The sequence below is a fragment of the Centrocercus urophasianus genome, unplaced genomic scaffold (assembly GCF_019232065.1).
Source record: "Centrocercus urophasianus isolate 14NV4802_14NV808 unplaced genomic scaffold, USGS_Curo_1.0 seq_11, whole genome shotgun sequence".
NCBI classification, from domain to species: Eukaryota; Metazoa; Chordata; class Aves; order Galliformes; family Phasianidae; genus Centrocercus; species Centrocercus urophasianus.
This window is the reverse complement of record NW_024884253.1, coordinates 89,027,164-89,046,034: the sequence shown is the minus strand read 5'-3', so window position 1 is coordinate 89,046,034 and position 18,871 is coordinate 89,027,164. Positions and strand designations below refer to the sequence as shown.

Here is an 18,871-nt window from a genome sequence, read left to right as displayed (position 1 = left end):
GGGTGGCGTGAATCACACAGAATCACAGCATCACAGAATTGTAGGGGATTCTATGAGACAAAAATCTCATAGTATCATAGAATCACCAGGGTTGGAAAAGACCTAAAAGATCATCCAGTCCAACCGTTCATGTATTACCAATAGCTGCCACTAAACCACGTCCCTCAACACAACTTCCAGCCTTTCTTTGAACACCCCCAGGGTCGGTGACTCCACCACCTCCCTGGGCAGTCCATTCCAGTGCCTGACCACCCTTTCTGAAAAGTAATACTTCCTGATGTCCAGCCTGAATCTCCCCTGCTGTAGCTTGAAACCATTCCCTCTGGTCCTATCACTGATGACACGAGAGAAGAGGCCGACCCCCAGCTCACTACAACCTCCCTTCAGGAGTTTATAGAGAGCAGTGAGGTGTCCCCTGAGCCTCCTCTTCTCCAGGCTGAACATTCCCAGCTCCTTCAGCCTCTCTTCATATGACCTGTGTTCCAGACCCCGCACCAGCTTTGTTGCCCTCCTTTGAACACGTTCCAGGGCCTCAATGTCTTTCAGTTAGGGTTAGGGTAGGGTTAGGGTTAGGGTTAGTGAGGGGCCCAAAACTGGACACAATACTCGAGGTGTGGCCTCACCAGTGCTGAGTACAGGGGGATGATCACCTCTGTTCCTGCTTGCAACACCGTTCCTGATGCAGGCCAGGCTGCCATTGCCCTTCCTGGCCACCTGGGCACACTGTCGGCTCATGTTCAGCCGAGCATCAATCAATACCCCCAGGTCCATTTCCTCTATGCAGTCCTCCAGCCACACCGCCCCAAGCCTGTAGCGTCGCCTGGGGTTGTTGTAGCCGAAGTGCAGGACCCGGCATTTGGCCTTGTTGAAACTCATCCCATTGGCTTCAGCCCAGCTCTCCAGCCTGTCCAGATCCCTCTGTAGGGCCTCGCTACCCCCAGGCAGATCCACACTTCCAGCCAATTTGGTGTCATCTGCAAATTTAGTGAGGGTGCACTCAATGCCCTCATCCAGGTCATCAATAAAGATATTGAAGAGGACAGGCCCCAGCACCGACCCCTGGGGAACACCACTCATGACCAGTCACCAGCTGGATTTGACTCCATTCACCACCACTCTCTGAGCCCGGCCCTCCAGCCGGCTCCTCACCCAGCCGAGAGTGTATCCATCCAAGCCTCGGGCTGCCAGGTTCTGCAGGAAAATGCTGTGGGAGACAGTGTCAAAGGCTTTGCTGAAGTCTAGGTAGACCACATCAACAGCCTTTCCCTCATCCACCAGATGGGTCACTAGATCATAGAAGGAGATCAGGTTGGTCAAGCAGGACCTGCCCTTCATGAACCCATGCTGGCTAGGCCTGATCCCCCGGTCACCCTGCACATGCCGCATGATCTCCCTCAAGACAATCTGCTCCATAACCTTCCCTGGCACCAAGGTCAGGCTAACAGGCCTGTAGTTCCCCGGATCCTCCTTACGACCTTTCTTATAAATGGGAGTCACGTTGGCAAGCCTCCAGCCTTCTGGGACCTCACCAGTGCACAAGGAGTGCTGACAGATGATGGAAAGCGGCTCGGCTGTCACCTCCGCCAGTTCCCTCAGCACTCTCGGGTGGATCTCATCTGGCCCCATCGACTTGTGACAGTCCAGCTGGAGCAGTAGGTCTCTGACTGTTTCTTCCAGAATCACAGGGGGGTTAGTGCGCTCCCCAGCCGAGATTACCAGGTCAGAGAGAGGAGTATCCTGAGGATAACTGGTCTGACTTTTAAAGACAGACATAAAGAAGGCATTCAGAACCTCTGCCTTTTCCTTATCCTCAGTGGTCACATTCCCAGCCTCATCCAGCAAAGAGTGGATATTCTCCTTTTTCCTCCTCTTACTGTTTATGTATTTATAAAAGAGTTTCTTATTCCTTTTCACCCCAGCGGCTAGGTTAAATTCAAGCTGGGCTTTTGCCTTTCTGATTTCACCTCTACACATCCTAACGACTTCCTTGTATTCATTCTGAGTGGCCTGTCCCTCTTTCCACAGGCGGTAGATCCTCTTTTTCTCCCGGAGCCTCAAGAATAGCTCCCTATTCATCCACGCCGGTCTTCTTCCCCGCCGGCTCATTTTGCAGCTCAGGAGGACTGCCTGCTCCTGCGCCCTTAAGACTTCCTTCTTGAAGAGCAACCAGCTCTCTTGGACCCCTTTACTCGCTAAGACTGAATGCCAGGGGACTCCCCCTATTAGTCCATTGAACAATTCAAAGTCTGCCCTCCTGAAGTCCAAGGTAGCAGTTTTACTATTCCCCCTCCAGGCTCCACCATGAATCGAGAAATCTATCATTTCATGATCACTCTGTGCAAGACAGCCTCCAACCTCCACATCTCCCACCAAACCTTCCCTGTTTGTGAACAGCAGGTCTAGTGGGGCAGTTCCTCTCGTGGGCTCTCTGACCAGCTGCGTCAGGAAGTTGTCCTCTATGATTCCAGAAACCTCCTAGACTGCTGCTTCTGTGCTGTGCTGTACTCCCAGCATATGTCAGGGAAGTTAAAGTCCCCCATGAGGACAAGGGCAGGCGACTGTGCAGCTCGTGCCAGCTGCTTATAGAATACCTCATCTGTCTCTTCATCCTGGTTTGGAGGTCTATAACAGACGCCCACCAGGTGCCTGTCTTGTCAGCCCTTCCTCTGATCTTTACCCACAGGGATTCAACGTTATCGTCCCCAGTCACAATCTCAGTAGCATAAAAGCATTCCCTAACGTAGAGAGCCACACCACCACCCTGCCTTCCTTGCCTATCCTTCCTGAAGAGTTTGTAGCCATCCATTGCAGCGCTCCGGTCGTGGGAGCAATCCCACCGCGTTTCCGTTATGGCAACTAGGTCATAGTTTGTCTACTGAACAATGGCTTCCAACTCTTCTTGCTTGTTGCCCATGCTGCGTGCGTTAGTGTAGACGCACCTCAGCTGAGCCCCTCGCCTCTCATCTCATGCCAATACCACTTCCCCAGGCTCTGGTATCATCTTCCTCCCGCTACGGATGTATTTTAAAACACACTTTTTGATACCTGTCTCCCACAGTACGGGCCCCCTTCAACTCCAGGTGAGCTTTGCCCACGTGAATATTTCTCCTACAGAGGTGAACAGCGTGTCTGTAGTTCACTGCTGTCACCTGACCTTACTTCCATTTGCTAGACACTGATTTTCCACCCCAGCTCTACAAGATCAAGCCAAACCCATCCCTTGCCCCGCTTCCGTGACTTCTGACATATGGCATTTGCCAGTTGCCCCACTCTTCAAAAAGAGATGGTGCTTGAAAAGGGTCCAGCGCTCATTAATGGAACCCTACCAAATAATTGAGCGAATGATGAAGGCATCAAAGTGTTCAAACGGAACCGTTTTATCTGTTCCACTTCGCTGTTTTGATTTTGTAAATGCCAGTACAGAGTAAGCTGAGCGAGTTGACAGCTTTGCAGCAGAGTGACCAAAAGAGCTGTGCAGGAACACGGCTGCTTTTTTTTCCTGCTCAAAACTAATAGTGTTTCTGTATGAAATGGAGCCTTCTCGTGGGCCAGAGATTTAGCGCTGCTGTTTGGTGCGCATCATTGGGGAAACACTTCACTTGGAACGGGTTGACAGTTGAGAACGGACAGCATGTTTGCTATTGCTTCTTCTGTCATCATGTGGGTGGCTTGAACTGTTGCAGTTCCAATATGTGGGGTTATGATGGCGTTATTTAATTTCAACAAAGGATGATTTCTGCAAGAAACAGCAAGGACAGCGTATTACACCCGCAAGAAGCAGAAAGAACAGCATGGATATCACACGTTCAGTTAATTCTTCTGCTAGTTGCTGAGGTCAGAAGCTCAGGAAACAGCAAAGGCATTGATACGAAGGGGCCACGTACACAGGATTGGCAGAAAACGTTGGTTGCTTACCCATTTCTCCATCCTCTCTACTGGCCTCGGTGCCTTGCTTGGCACTCATGTTGTCTCGACAATGTGGAAGGCAGAATAGTTGGTCATCAGCTTAGGATTGCACAAGATAAAATGTGGATATGCCCTTAAACAACTCCCCGCAGAGATCAAGGTCATGAGTACACGTTTGCTCAGCATTTTACAAGTTCACGAGTAATAGAATGAATGCAAGTCATTCTACCTTGGCAGAGGCTCAGGGTATGTCACATCCAGAGCAGCAGCCTTAATAGTCTTATTCTGGAGAGCTTCCACCAGTGCGTCTTGATCAATAACTGCACCTGCATTGAAATGGTATCTTTCTTCCAAAACAAGGCAGTGAACACATTTTCACTGGGAGTGGGGAAATGTGTCAGGGCCCTGGGGGAAATAAATTGAAGGATCTACGTCTTGTTAGAAAGTAGAATGTCTTTCTAGTAACCATCAATCAAACAAAAGAAAGAGAGACTTTATTAGCCTTCACCACGGAGCCAGAACCACTTCTGGGAGAAATGCCTACCTCGGCTGATGTTTATAAGAGTGGCTGTGGGTTTCATCAGTCCCAGCTCCTTTTTCCCAATCAGTTTTTCAGTCTCAGGTGTCAGGTTCACAACCAGCATAACAAAGTCAGATTGCTGCAGCAAATCTTCCATCTGACTGTAGCAAGCACCAACAGCCTGCTCTTCCTCCTTGCTCCTGAATGGAAAATGCACACCTAGTTTGACATGACTCTTCTGAACTGTTTTTAACAGTCAACAAATCAGTCAGTTGATCCTAAGCATCGTCTCAATCAGCATAGATATTAAGAGGTTTGAAGCCAGGATAAAGGAAGAGACATTGCTATGTAACCGGGGAATTATAGAATCATAGAAAGGCCTGGGTTGAAAATGACCACAATGATCATCCAGTTTCAACCGCCCTGAGTCCCAAGAGTCTCTGTCCAACCCCCACGCAGGTTGCCCAGAGCCACATCCAGCCTGATCTTGAATGCCTCCAGGAATGGGGCATCCACAACCTGTTCCAGTGTGTCACCACCCTCTGTGTGAGTCAAAATGGCAGAAGGGAGGAGAGAAGGTAGTGGTTTAGAGAGGCCAAGAGAGCAGAGGAGTGGCAGGACCCTGGAGGATTGACATAAATGTGAAAGCAAACCACACAGGTGGTGTTAGGTATAGGAGGATGGGTATGCAGAAGGTCTCTCATTATTCTCTCCTGCTGATGTATCTGTACAGCGCCACCACCACCTCTCTCTGCCTGACTTGCCGGTTAGAACTTACAATGGAAAAGGAAGGAAGGGGAAGCAAAGAAAGGGAAAGATAAAACCAAGTGAGGATCTTTGCCATCAAGGTGATGAGTGAACTGGCTGGGCTGAAGAAAGGAGTGACAGCCTGGATGACTAGGGACCTTGCCAGAAGCCTGAGAGAAGACTGGTAGGACAAAGTCTGGCTTGCTTGGCTTACATCTTCAGAAAAGTTAGCGTCACCCTTCCTCTAAACCTGCCAATAGCTGAGAAGGGAGGAATGAAGATGGGGAGGTGAATGGGAGCTGCTTCCCAAGGGAAGAAGCTGGGAACCAAGGAGAGCAGTGGCGGTGATCCTTGTGTTGCTTAAAACTGTTGCCAGCACCTAGGAAGAACAGGGACCCAGGCCAGAGCTGTGGTTTCCATTTCTGCCCCTGGACTGGTTCCACACAGTAAACAAACATTTTTACCTGCGGTTCCTGTTGTGGTACAGGATCTTCATTTCAAAGGCTCTGGCTCTCTGAGCCACTTTATACCCAATTCTGCCCATCCCAATGATCCCAAGAGTCGCCCTGGTAACTTCAACTCCCAGCCAGTCAGCAGCAAAATAGTTCGTGTCTGGAGAAACTGCTATCTGGAAGCCTGAATGGAAAAACATGCTAAACAGGTATGAACTGATGACAATTTCTGGTCAAAACAGAGAGGAAAAGTTTCTCACTGTCGTAGTTGGTTTCTGGAATGCCCACTACAGAACATCCTAAATAATTTTAAGGCGGTGGGGGTGGCTGCTTTTTAGAAAGTCCTGGACAGTGTAACAGACAGGACTGGAAGCAGTGACACAGAAGAGATTCTTGATGGTGGTATTCTGCTGAGAGGGATTACTACCTTAGGGAAATAATGCTTCTGTGTCTGCAGCATTTTCTTTGAAATTCAAAAACAGCTTCTGGGGCATTTACCCACCACAAGCACTGCCTTCACTTTATTTTTTCTGTGCCAGCAGTAAAACTCCCTGTCTATCTCCTATCTCAACCAATCCAGTCATACCACTTGAAGGGGGTGAAGTTATACTGCAGAGTCTAGCTTGGCCAGCAATGCCATTAAACCTTTATAATGTTGGATTTCAACTTAATAAAAGAAAGTCTAACCTCTACTGCTGTACAACCAACATCTGCCTCCAGCACAATGGGCCAGTGTAATAAATTAGGAGGCATTACTTTTGGAGCAGCACTCAACATGCTCTCATAATTTCTGCTCCAGCAATGGGGACGTGGCCATCTCTAGATGCTGTGTACCTTTGGACAACTATTAGAAAATACAGAGGAAGGAAACAGAAAAGCAGTGACATTGTATTTGGATGCATTTCACATTCAGTTTTCCAGCCACAAGCAATGCTAAGTGAGCACCCAGATAGAACTACACCCCACACATTATTCTAAGCAGGTGTCATGATGACTTCAAAGCACATCATTGAGACAAATGTCTTACTCTTGTCACTGTTGCCTTGAGAAGAGGTGGGACTGAGACAAATAGAGGCCTCTGAGAAGAGAGTTTCTCAGAGCACTTTTTTCTTGCAAAAGTATCCCAACTACTGATTCTGACAGACCCTCTCTAATACAGCAAGGTGAGATATGCCAAAGAAGCAGATAAGATCGAATGAGATGTAAAACATTACCTTCCACAAGTCTTCTGGCAGACGCCAGCATTAGGGCCATTCCCATGTCTGCTGTTGAGTCAGCAACAGCGTGTGGGGTATTAGTCACTTTTACACCAAAGTTAGAAATCATTTTCAAGTTTAAGTGATCCACTCCAACACCAGAGTTTCCAATGACCTTTAAATTAGGCAGGCTTTCTAGAAGCTCCCGGTCGATAGTTGGCCTGGACTCCGACACAAAAATGGATTGGATTTTTTTCCCCATTTCTTTTTTGTTTTCAAGAAGTTCTTTCATGGTGATAACGCAGAAGTGTTTCTTCAGAAGCGCCACAAGGCTTTCTTGCACACCATGAGTTCCTCCAACATCCATAATCAAAAGACCTGGCAACTCCTGTTCTGACATGACCTGCAGTGGAGGAACAGAAGAAGCACGCTGCTGTTTAGGAGAACGTCACTCAAGCAGTGATGGTGTGGCCACCATTTAAATTCACACCTGTGAATCAGGAAATCAGTGGCACTCCATAGTCCTTTTAATGATACAGCACAAATTCACAGTCACCTGGGACTAGCGTGGCCTTACGTTAGAAAATGGTCCGATATCTCCATTAAGCAGCAGATTATGCTGTAACACTGAGGTACAGTCACCTTCTTGGATCTAAATCCAGTTCAGAACCTACAAGGTGCTCTCAGATAGCTTCATTTCAGTCCAGAAACTCTACCGCTTTCATACTAATCTGGCAGCTTCTTAACCTAACTCACAAACTGATGTATCACAAAGGGTGCTACATAACTGCTGCTAGGAAGTTACTCCAAGTTGCTTGCCTGTGAGTTATGTTTGGTGAAGCTGCAGGCGGTGTTGGGAGCCAGAGGTCCAGACAGGTCTGACAAACCTACCTGACCTGGAATGGGTGAGGTCTAAAAAAACCTGCCCAATGAAGGACCGTTCTTGTACAGCTACTACACTGCTTGCTCTCACTGTTTTAAACTGCTGCATCCGAATGTATAGCCTCTGAAGTTTAGCATTACACGTCAGTCTTTTGCAATCCATGCCTTCAGGCTGAACCAGTGGGGAGGAGTGCTAAAGGTGACAGGCTAAGGCCCTCCAGCAACACAGCCCTTCACACCAGAGTGTTCCCCTTGCCCAGGCAGTTTTAAGCCCGCTCCTGCCTGCAACAGCCCACTCAAATCTATCATATTCTGCAATAAGACAAAGGCTGCTCACATAGCCACGTATGCAACTTGAGGGGTGAAACTGCAGCCCTTGCAATCATGGCCCTCATTGACAAAAATGGCACCAGAAGACTTGCTACTTATCTTACGAATATTCCGGTCTGATTTCCTATGATTCTGTTTCTTGCACTCCACTCACACATCTGGGTCTTTGTCCCAAATACTGTACCCTAGATTTGGGTTGTGCTGAATGAATCTGCACCTCTCTTCCACCACAGCAGTATTCTGATTAATTCCAGGCATGCCGTGCAGGCAGAACTTTCCTGCTGTTCCTGTCCTCTCATGCAAGCCTTCAGAATTCAGCTCTGGGACAAACAACTTACTGTAAGTTTCTGAAAGGCTGTGATTACCCTTCTCCTGAGCAAACTCAAACTCAATCCAGCTGCATCTATTAAATGATTACAGTCTCAACAACTGTCACATATATTTATATGCCATTATTTATTGCCATAAGCTGAAGTCTTTTGAAATCTATTGGCCCCAGGTGGTAGGGAAAATACTGCCTATATTCCCATTTGTAGTCTGTTTATTTCTTGGAGTATCACACAACATGACCCTAGAAGGAAAAATTAGATTCCTGGAAAGAATACGCAGATGGAAAGGCAAGACAACGTATTTGTGACAGTGTTATTCAGCATCTCCATCACCAGGACTTGGTGGTACTTCAGCAACTGTGATGGAACTGCAGCTAAACCTTCTGCAGTTACACGACAGAAAACTGCCTGGACAATGGATACGATCAAGTGACTAAGACAAACAAGTAAGACAGGACTGTATTACACCATTTGCCTTCTTCACCGTGGTGACAGCATCACCGTCATTGCGACGCTCAGAGTCAGACCCACATTTATTTTAGAAGCACCTTCTAAACTTCACAAACAGAAAGACAGTTCATGGGGAAGCCACAGAGCAGCACAGCAAGAGTTAATTTAGCTTTAAACAGTTCAGTTTGTCCACAAAAAAAAAAAAAAAAAAAAAAAAAAAAAAGGCTAAGTAATTACTCTGCTCATTACTGTGGACAGAAAAAATTTACAATTTCAGCCACATTCGATGTGCACAGGAACTGTTTGCAGTGTTGCTTCAAGAGCAAGGCTTCTGCAAGTACAAAGTGTGATCTTAAAAAATTATATTGCTAGCAACAGCATAAATACAGTTAAAGGAACCCTGCAAAGGGAAGGAGGCTTTCCAGATACTAACCTTGGTTTGAGGAGCGCGCAGTGCTCTCATGGACCACTATCTGTGCTTGTCTTGTACCTCTGTCTAAAAGCCACGCTTTTCCTGTCACACCAAAGTCCGTAACAAGGGACAGCTGGATGAATACCTTTGCAAGCCAAATTTGTCTGGTCAACCATCAAATGAATAGATTTTAACAAATCCAATGCTTGCTCCTGAGCATAATTGTTCAGATGTTGGATGTCCTGTCTGATATGCTAAATGTATCACCTGTTAAGGATATGACAACTTTGATTTTCTCTCTCCACATTTTCTCTCCGCATGAAACGATCTGTGTGTACATCCACAACCACTTGTAACACATTAACAGACTGTATGTATACTGATATTGAGTCCTTGCACTGAAAATTTTGAATATGTGACCCACATTGAGACAAATAGGCAAATAAACAGACCTGCTCATAGCTATTAACTTCAGTGCTGGTGCTTTCCTAAACTAGCCTTCTTTCTTTCGTGGAGCTTGACTCACTACTTACTTACTTTCATAGCCACTGACTGGCACTGCTGTATCACTTTGGACTCAGCCACATCATAGCAAAATAAACCTCCACGTTTTTCCCTACCTTTGTTTTAAACTGAAGTTAATAATGTACATCACCCAGAATAAACTCCTCCCACTTACTTATCTACAGCAGAAAACTGAATAATAACCAAAGAATTAGCCTGGAACGGTTCCTCACTGTTGATGTTTCTTTTACCAACAGAGCTCACCGCTCCTGGAGGAATCAGCAGCATGTGATTTCCTCGTGGGTGCAACACAGTCCCTACTACCTGCTGCAACCTCCCAGTCAAGGCCAATGGCATGTGACTCAGCCGCTGGTGCCAGAACCTCCTCTCATAGAAATTTGAGCCATCCACTGCTACAAGCACTTGCTTAACTCTTGCTCTCTCTGACTGTTTTTGTCTGGAGGACAAAGGACTGCTAAAGTCTCTGAAAGCTTTCAGTGAAAACCATTGCAAGTGGCAGAAAACACAGCATGACATGCAGAAGGGTGGAGGATCACTCCTTCATGGCCTCTGCAGGGCCATGTGAAGCAAAACTTACTTCCTCTCACTTTCCTGAAAATTGAGGAAGGCCTTCTAGAGGACATCCCACGAAATACTGTAGAACAAGGGCTTTTGTACAGTATTGTTTTTGCTTTTTTTTTTTTAATTACACAATCCTGTGGCATAGGAACTTGATACAAACTTCACCAACTTTCCTGGGATTATTGCCCAAAACAGTAGTGCAGGTTTTTGTGGATTCTGTTTAAAATAGGCTTTTTTTTTTTTTCACTGTCTGCTGCAAGCTAACATTTTGAAAGAACATACAATGTACTGGTGTGACTTTGAGGAAGCAAAAAGATCAGCCTGTGTCACAGTTTTATGAATTTTGTTATCAGTGTTCCACATCACAGCATCCTGTAGTGCACTGGGAGTTAAAGAGTTAATGCTCCAGTTCCAAGGATCGTGGAAAGTTTCCAGGCGCCCTTCGCAGATGAGAACTACATCTCCCAGAAGACTTTGCTATTCCATTCCATTTTCCGTTCAGAGGGAAAGATGGAAGTGCTTGGGAGTCACGAGACGGCCCTTCTTCTACTGCTCATCACTGCGGTGCGTGCTGCCCAGCCACCTGGCCTTCAGCATTACAGTAAGTAATGCCTTTGGTTCTGGGCGCTCATTTATCAGCTTCAATTCCAATGGCATTACATTGCCTTATCACGCTTTCTGCTATCATAGTTAGTAAATTAGTTTTCTCCCTTAGCTCGTCGCTGTTTTGTTTTCAGGCCCATCTCCCCACCTTTTCACTCTCCCCCTCACCCCTATCTTGGGCCACGGGTCCCATCCAGTTACGGAACCGGGCCGAAGCGGGTCAGAGCCGTGACAGCCCGGAACGGCCCATCTCAGCAGTCAATTCAATTGTGAAACCCAGCACCGGCAAGGGAAGCATCCTGGTTTAATTATGGAAATGGCATCCCGAATATTTACCCCGGGGTGTTCAGCCACCGTCCTTTCAGCCGCCCCGCCGATTTCCGCTGCCGCCCAGCCCCTCCCCTCGGCCGGCCTCACAGCCCCACGCTGCGGATGACGCGTGCGTGACGCGCCGGCCGCCGGCAGCACGGGCGGCACAACACGCTCGCCCAGCCGGGCACGCTCTGCCCGCGGGGAAACGTCCAGCGCTCCAGGCCCCAGCACACGGGCGGGCCGCTTAGCGGGCGAGAAGGGGCTTCGGGGACACCGAGCGATCAGCCCCTCGCCTTTGCACCGGCAGCGTCTGCCCGGCCCGAACCGGCAAGAAACTCCCACGGGCGCCGCCGTAGCCCCCCCACCCGCGCTGCCTTCAGCTCCTCCGCCGCGTCCTACACGACTACAGCCTGCGCCCCACCAGCCCCAACGCGTGCGACTGCTGCGGTGCAAACAGCCCAGCCCATTCCATTTTATTCTATTCCATCCCATCCCATTCCCCCCTCTCCTCTCCCCGCCCCTCGGAAGAAACCGCGCCCCCCGACCCCGCAGTGGCGGCAGCAGAGCGGAAGTTGCTGTCGCTTAGACTTGCGTCATTTCCGCTGCGCCTCGGGCGGTCTCCGCGCGGCTGGGTCCCGCCTAGAGAAGGCCGAGAAGGACGCGGCGGGGGCCCCCGGGTGCGGAGGGTGACGCGGCCCGAGCCGGGGGCTGCGGGGTACCGGTGCGGGAGGGGCGGCGGCCGGAGCGCGCGGGCCGGCCGGGCTTTCGTCTCAGCCGCCGGCCGCTCCTTGTCGTCCCACAGGCCGCCGCCGCGCGCCCGCCCGCCCGCCAGGATGTCGTACATGCTGCCTCATCTCCACAACGGCTGGCAGGTGGACCAGGCCATCCTGTCGGAGGAGGATCGAGTGGTGGTCATCCGCTTCGGGCACGATTGGGATCCGACATGCATGAAAATGGATGAGGTTTTGTACAGCATCGCCGAGAAGGTAAGGCGGAGACGAGGAGACGCCTTCTGCGCGCGCCGAGCGTTCTGCGCGCCGTAAGGCGGGCCCCAATCTGGCTTCTGGGGACGCGAGCTCGCGGGAAAGCCGTTTGGTGCGCTTTCGCGAGCGTCTCCCGAAGCCTCCGCCCGCCCCGGTCTTTGTGGCGATTGATGTGCCGCAAAGCACTGCGAGCTCCGAACCCGGACCCGTTCCCATTGCGTCGTTTCGTGGATGTCAGCGTTCAGACAGAGGCAGTGCTGGGCTGTAGGACTGCTGTGAGTGAGCTTCACAGTAGGAACACGTAAAATCACAGGACATCCCCGGCTGGGAAGGGACCCGCGGGGATCATTGAGCCCGAGTCCTGGCTCCGTGCAAGGCACACACCTGCAGTTAAATACTGAGATGGGGTTGTGTCACGATTCGATGCAGTCCTTTTGTGTTTAATGCGACAGAAGCACATTATGCTCAGCACTTCTACAGAGAGAGTAAAAGTTCACTTACACAGGTGTTTCTACTAGAAAAACTACAGAATGCTAAGATGCTGCTATTTCATGCTACACTTTACATTTAGAGTAGCACCAATATTGTCTGTACTTAGGTGGGCTTTTGCTCTTTCTTTGTATTTATTTGAACCTCGTTGAGGAAAAAGAAGCTAGCACACCATATGAAAACACAAAGTAGATTGTTTTCCCTGAACTGTACCCTCTTACAGTTCACCGATTTTTTTATTTTATTTTATTTTATTTTCCCTGAGTTATACATGAAAAAGAAGCAAGATTTCACTGGGTTTACGAAGAAATAGCTGTAAGATGTTAGGTTGAAACCGAGCTACAGCAAAAATGTAGGAGTTGAATTTCACAAAGATAATTCATGTTCCAGACAGCCTCCCAAGATTTTTCCAAGTGTGGCTTGCAGGCTCTTGTGTATGGCTGGTGAAAATATGTAGCTAATGATGATGACTATGCTGAAGAACAGTGTTCCTGAGTGTTCTGTAGCTGAGAATTTGCTCTACCAACTAGTGTTATTTTTCACTCTGTCTCTGTTGTAGTTTCTATGGAGACAAACAGGTGATGTAACTTTTGGAGTGACCTACGCACATCTTGCCTTGCTGTGAAAGTGGGTCATGTCAGTGAATAGCTTCTTTTGGGAAACTGCTGGTTCCGGGAGGATTTTTCAGATGTTTTGCATTTACTTAACTGTAGTCAAGCATGAGTAGCTGTGCTTTTTTTTTTGCTCAAGCCTTAGTTGTGCCACTGCCTTTCTACTAAGATTACAGGAAAAGTGAAAGGAAAGCTAATCCATTTACTTATCATAGACTCACCAAATGGTTTGGGTTGGAAGGAACCTTTAAGATCTATTTCCAACCCCCCTGCTATAGGCAGGAACACTTCCTACTCGACCTTGTTGCTCAAAGCCTCATCCAGCCCGGCCCTGAATACTTCCAAGGAGGGGCTTCCTCAACCATGCTGGGCCCTCACAGTAAAAAATATCTTCCTGATATCTTGTCTGAATCTTCCCTCTTCCAGTTTAAAGCTCACTTCGTGCCCTTACGAGGGTATGAAGTCCCTCCCCAGCTTTCCTGTAGGCCCCCGTCAGGTACCGGAAGGCCATTATAATGCCCCCCTGGAGCCTTGTCTTCTCCAGACTGAAAAGCCCCAACTCTCTCGGCCTGTCCTTGTAGGGGAGCTGTTCCAGCTCTGTGATTATCTTTGCAGCCCTCCTATGGACCCACTCCAACAACTTCATGTCCTTCTTGTGCTGAGGCACCGGAGCTGGGCTTTCATAACAGTAGAGTAGAAGGGCAGAATCGCCTCTCCCTACTGCTGGTCATGCTTCTCTTCATTCAACCCATGGTACGATTGGCCTTCTTAGCTGCAAGTGTACATTTCCAGCTTGTGTCGAGTCTTTGTCATCTGGCATCCCCAAGTCCTTATCCTCGGGGCTGCACTCAAGCTGTTCTCTGCCCACCCTGTACCTGTGCGTGGGATTGCCCTGAGCCAGGCGCAGGACCTTGCCTTGTCTTTGTAGAGCTTGAAGAGGCTGGCATAGGCCCACCCCTCAACTGTCCAGGTCCCTCTGGATGGCATCTCTTCCTTCTAGTGTGTCAGCTGCACCACTCAGCTTGATGTTGTCTCCAAACTTGCTGAGGGTGCACTTGATCCAAGTGCCCATGTTGCCTATGAAGATGTTAAATAGCACTGGTCCCAGCACCGACCCTTGAGGAACACCACTCATCACCAGTCTCCACTTGGACATTGAGCCACTGACCACAACTCCCTGTGTGCAAGCATCCATCCAGTTCCTTATCCAGTGAGTGGTCCATCCATCAAATCCATTTTTCTCCAATTTGGTGACCAGGATGTTATGCAAGACGGTGTCAAATGCTTTGCACAAGTGCAGGTAGATGACATCAGTTGCTCTTTATCCACTGATGCTGTAGCTCCATCATAAAAGACCACCAAGATTGTCAGGCATGATTTGTCCTTGATGAAGCCATGTTGGTTACCACCAATCACCTCATCTTTATTTTCCTTAGTAGGTCTTTGCCAGGCACAGAGGTGAGGCTGATTGGCCTGTAGTTGCTTGGATCTTCTTTATTTCCCTTCTTGAAAACGGGAATAGTGTTTCCCCTCCTCCAAACAGTGGGAGCTTCACCACACTGCCATGACCTTTCAAATATGATGGAAAGTGGCTTGGCAACTTCATCCGCCAGTTCCCTCAGGACCGTGGATGGATCTCATTGGGTCCCATAGTTGCACAATGCACTTTTAGGTCCTTTAGATGATCTCGTACCTGATCTTCACTTACAGTGGGCAGATGTTCCTTCTCCCAGTTCTTAACCTTTGCTTTCTGCAACTTGGGCGATGCGGCCGATGTTGAAAACTGAGGCAGAGAAGTCACTGAGTACCTTTCTCCCCTTGTGACCAGATCTCTATTTTCCTTCCAGAGAGGGCCCACATCTTCTGTAGCCTTCCTTTTATTGTTGATATACCTGTAGAGATCCTTATTCTTCCCCTTTATGTCCCTGGCTAGATTTAATTCTGTCTGGGTTTTAGCTTTCCTGACCTATCTCTGGCTGTTCAAACAACTTCTTTGTAGTCATCTCAGGTAACCCATTCTTGCTTCCACTTCCTACAGACTTTTTTTTTCACCGAATTAAGTCCAGGAGTCCCTTGTTCATCCACAGGGGCCTCCTGGTGTTCTTGTCCATCTTCCTCGGGATGCAGTGTTCTGGACTTGCAGGGCATGGTCCTTGAATATTGATCAGCTTTCTTGGACCCCTCTTCCCTCCAGGGCTTTATCCCATGTCACCGTTCCACACAGAAGAAGTGGAAGCCCAGAGCAGCAACCTTGCTGAACGTCTTCTTTGAAGCCCTAGGGATCTTCAACTCCACCATTTCATGAACTGTGCAGCCAAGGCTGCCCTCGAGCTTCACATTACTCACCAGCCCCTCCTTGCTGGTGAGGGCAGATTTCAATGTAGCACCTTTTCTTGTGGATTCCTTTACCACTTGGAAGAGGAAATCGTTGTCAAGCATTTCAGAAATCTCTATGATTTCTGATGCTCTGCTGTGTTGTCCTTCTAACAGATATCAGGGTGGCTGAAGTCTCCCATGAGAACCATGTTTTGTGAATGCAAAGCCACTCCTGTCTGTTTATAGAGGGCCTCATTCACTCAGTCTTCCTGGTCAGGCTGCCTATAGCAGACCCCACTACGATGTCTCCTTCCCTTGCCTTCACTTTGACCCTAACCCATAAGCTCTGTGTCAGCTCCTCATCCATCCCCAGATGGAGCTCCGTGGAATCCAGCTGGCCATTGCTGTAGAGGTTGACACCCCCTCTTTCTTCCCTGTCTTTCCTAAAGAGTTTATACCCATCTATTTCTACATTCCAATCATGAGCCATCCTGCCACATCTCAGTGATGCCAGTGACAGCATAGCCCAGTGTAGTGGAAATGCTAAGTCACAACTTGACACAGTGATTGAGCACCTGGTGGGAAGGCAGGGTCAACCCAGGGGAGCCTGCCTACCTGAGGCCTTCCAGAGGTAAGCAGACTTTCTTCCTTCATTTCTGCATCCACAGCTGTTGCATCTGGGCTGGTCCTCGTTTGCTGCAGCTGAAGACTTTGCCTCCCTGTTCTTCTTGCTGTACTTTTCATGGCATCACAGTGTTACACTTTGTAGGCACGCTCACGTTTGTAACTGCTCCTGCTTGTTCCTCATGCTCTCTACCTCTCAGAAGAGAATCACCCCCCACTGTCACCCATTGCTTTTTCTTAGTTGTGGTAGTTAAGCAACAGGGAGCTGGTCTGGCTGCCTTACTCAGTTCTGAGGGCTTACCTGTTAACTGTTTCTTTCTCAGTCTGTAGAACTGAGAAGCAGTTTTGCAGAGGCACCTCAGGCCTTGAGGCAGGCTTCTTCCTTCTGTTAGTCACCCTGTTGTCGGTTCCACTTCTTTAGGTGAGCAGCTCTTTTATTCACACGTAGGAGAGAAGGATTCAGTTAATGTCTAAGGTACGTGGATTGTGGTGGTAACCTGTGTGTGTGCAAAGGCGATTTGAGTGAAACGGCCCCTTGAAGTGAGTTTCCCTAAATGACTTGGCTAAGACTTGCACGAGATACCTAAGTTTCAGAAGGTAAGCTACAGCATTCCTGAGCTGTGATTCTGGTTTCTAAAATGGAAACTTCAGATTACTTTCTGAAACCCACCTTTTGCCCCCTCAGGCTAACCAGAACCTGAACCCACCAGTGGGTTCTTAGTAGAACTGTTCATTTTGTACATCCTCTTAAGTTTCTTAGATATCTTTCATGTGAAATAGAAATGGCCACGAATGGCTCCAGGTAGAAAACAAGAATGCAAAGCTATTTTCTTTCAGGGTTTAAGACAATAGCTGTGAAAGGAGAGTGCTGCACCATCGTCTGGTTGATCCTGTGTGATTTGTGCATGGCCAGGCCCCCTAGCTGGCAAGAGCCTCTGCCATGGTAGGATGTGGGCTTCATTACGAGCTGTCCTGGCTGCACTCTGAGTGGCTGCACGTGGTCCACGGGTTGCACGTGCCTGACATATTGCTTTTGTATTTTCTTTTTCCTTCTCCTCAGGTAAAGAACTTTGCTGTTATTTATCTTGTGGATATCACTGAAGTACCAGACTTCAACAAGATGTATGAGTTGTATGATCCCTGCACAGTCATGTTTTTCTTCAGGTACACGGTGGTTCTAGAATATAATGAACTGAATGTGTTTTAGTAGGACTACAGCTCCATCTCAGCATACTGGTGGTTATATAGCCGTTGTTCCAGAAAAGTGTAGACTCTTGGCAGGGAGTGTAACAACAGGACAAGGGGTAATAATTTTAAAATGAAGTAGTAGGTTTAGCTGAGATGTTAGAAGGAAATTCTTTACTCAGAGAGTAGTGAGGGGCTGGTTTATCAAAGGAGGTGTGGGTGCACCATCCCTGGAGGTGTTCAAGGCTGGGCTGGATGCAGTCTGGGGCAACCTGATCTAGGGGTAAGCAGCCCTGCCCACAGCAAGGGGGTTGGAACTTTCTCTGGGGCTTCTTTGCAAACCTTTTCCTGTTTGAACATTTATTTTGAAACCTACAAAGGGAGATTGATTCTTGAAGGGGGGGATTGATGAAGGTTTGAGGTTCTGGGGGAGGCGTGGATGGGGGTGGATTTTTTTATCTCTTTTTTTCAATTATTGTTGTGCTATTAACCTGTCTGTTTTCTTTTCTCCATTTAAAGGAACAAACACATCATGATTGATTTAGGTACAGGTAATAACAACAAGATCAACTGGGCAATGGAAGATAAACAAGAGATGATTGACATTATAGAAACTGTTTACAGAGGAGCCCGCAAAGGTCGAGGTTTAGTGGTATCACCAAAAGATTATTCTACTAAATACAGATACTGACATTTCGTTGGGGCTGTGCTTTTCTTTTGTAACCCTTTCTCCACTTAAATTTATTTTTCTGTATGTGTCTACATACATATGCATATTAAAAAAGAAATAATCAGTCTTTCGGTGTTGAGCGTGTTGTTGATTATTTAAAAACTTTGGATTCCATTTGGAAAAGGAAAGGACACAGAGCCTCAAACTGTATGACTGCAGCAGGGCTGGGGCTTTGTTCAGGTGTTGTTCTTTCAGACTTTACTTTCAGGACTTTTGGTATGATGTATTTTTGTACAAAAAAAGCCTGTTTGTAGAAAAACATCTCAGCTGTCTGTTTACTTCTGTGTTGTGCTTTAATGCAGCAGGTGGCTAAGTGCCCCACGGTTGTTTCCAGTCATTCCCAGTAGGAGGGCAGAGAGAATTAAGAAAAAAAACAAACTCTGCAACACTGCTTAGCAGCAGCTGTAGGCATCAGTGTGTTACTGACATTGTTTTTCTCCTAGCACCAAAACCCACCATCATACCAGGCACTCTGAAGAAAACAGTTCTGTCCCAGCTGAAACTGAGACATTTTGCTACACAAAAAGCTGGGAAAACTACAACATAAGTTTTTTTCAGGTTTTTTTTTTTTTTTTTCTAAAGAATAAAACAAGTTCCACTTATTTGCCTTAATGTTCTTTAAAGTTGGGAATGAAAACAGATGTTATTAGATGCGAAATCATAACCTTGTAGAGAAAGGGTTTTAACTTTTTTTTTCAGGATTTTCTT

At 47.8% G+C, this 18,871-nt stretch overlaps 2 protein-coding genes across 7 annotated transcripts; one reads left to right on the top strand and one right to left on the bottom strand.

Annotated features, from left to right (window-relative positions):
- Nucleotides 1–3,361: 3,361 nt before the first annotated feature.
- Nucleotides 3,362–11,319, bottom strand: LOC122171919 (probable 2-ketogluconate reductase). Of its 6 annotated transcripts, none has more exons than XM_042839808.1 (7): nt 9,904–11,223; nt 9,246–9,491; nt 6,840–7,224; nt 5,638–5,809; nt 4,451–4,626; nt 4,136–4,232; nt 3,362–3,736 (listed from the first exon to the last, which is right to left on the bottom strand). In XM_042839808.1, the coding sequence occupies exons 2-7, from the start codon at nt 9,273–9,275 to the stop codon at nt 3,580–3,582; spliced, it is 1,017 nt and encodes a 338-aa protein (XP_042695742.1). In that variant the 5' UTR covers nt 9,276–9,491; nt 9,904–11,223; the 3' UTR covers nt 3,362–3,579. The 6 variants fall into 6 exon arrangements, 5 of the variants coding, with proteins under 5 accessions (XP_042695742.1, XP_042695743.1, XP_042695744.1 ...); XM_042839809.1 differs by having other exon boundaries at nt 9,246–9,369; XM_042839813.1 differs by having other exon boundaries at nt 3,644–4,005; nt 9,904–11,225.
- On the top strand, nt 10,814–18,129 carry TXNL4A (thioredoxin like 4A). The gene is made up of 4 exons (XM_042839814.1): nt 10,814–10,911; nt 12,028–12,211; nt 17,309–17,412; nt 17,953–18,129. The coding sequence occupies exons 2-4, from the start codon at nt 12,059–12,061 to the stop codon at nt 18,122–18,124; spliced, it is 429 nt and encodes a 142-aa protein (XP_042695748.1). The 5' UTR covers nt 10,814–10,911; nt 12,028–12,058; the 3' UTR covers nt 18,125–18,129.
- Nucleotides 18,130–18,871: the final 742 nt, after the last annotated feature.

Coding starts and splice junctions, on each gene's coding strand:
- LOC122171919 (XM_042839808.1), bottom strand. CDS start 9,275: ATGAGAGCACTGCGCGCTCCTCAAACCAAG. Junction 5,810..6,839: donor TGCCAGAAGACTTGTGGAAG/GTAATGTTTTAC, acceptor TTTTCCATTCAG/GCTTCCAGATAGCAGTTTCT. Junction 4,627..5,637: donor TACCACAACAGGAACCGCAG/GTAAAAATGTTT, acceptor TTTTCCATTCAG/GAGCAAGGAGGAAGAGCAGG.
- TXNL4A (XM_042839814.1), top strand. CDS start 12,059: ATGTCGTACATGCTGCCTCATCTCCACAACGGCTGGCAGGTGGACCAG. Junction 12,212..17,308: donor TGTACAGCATCGCCGAGAAG/GTAAGGCGGAGA, acceptor CCTTCTCCTCAG/GTAAAGAACTTTGCTGTTAT. Junction 17,413..17,952: donor ACAGTCATGTTTTTCTTCAG/GTACACGGTGGT, acceptor CTCCATTTAAAG/GAACAAACACATCATGATTG.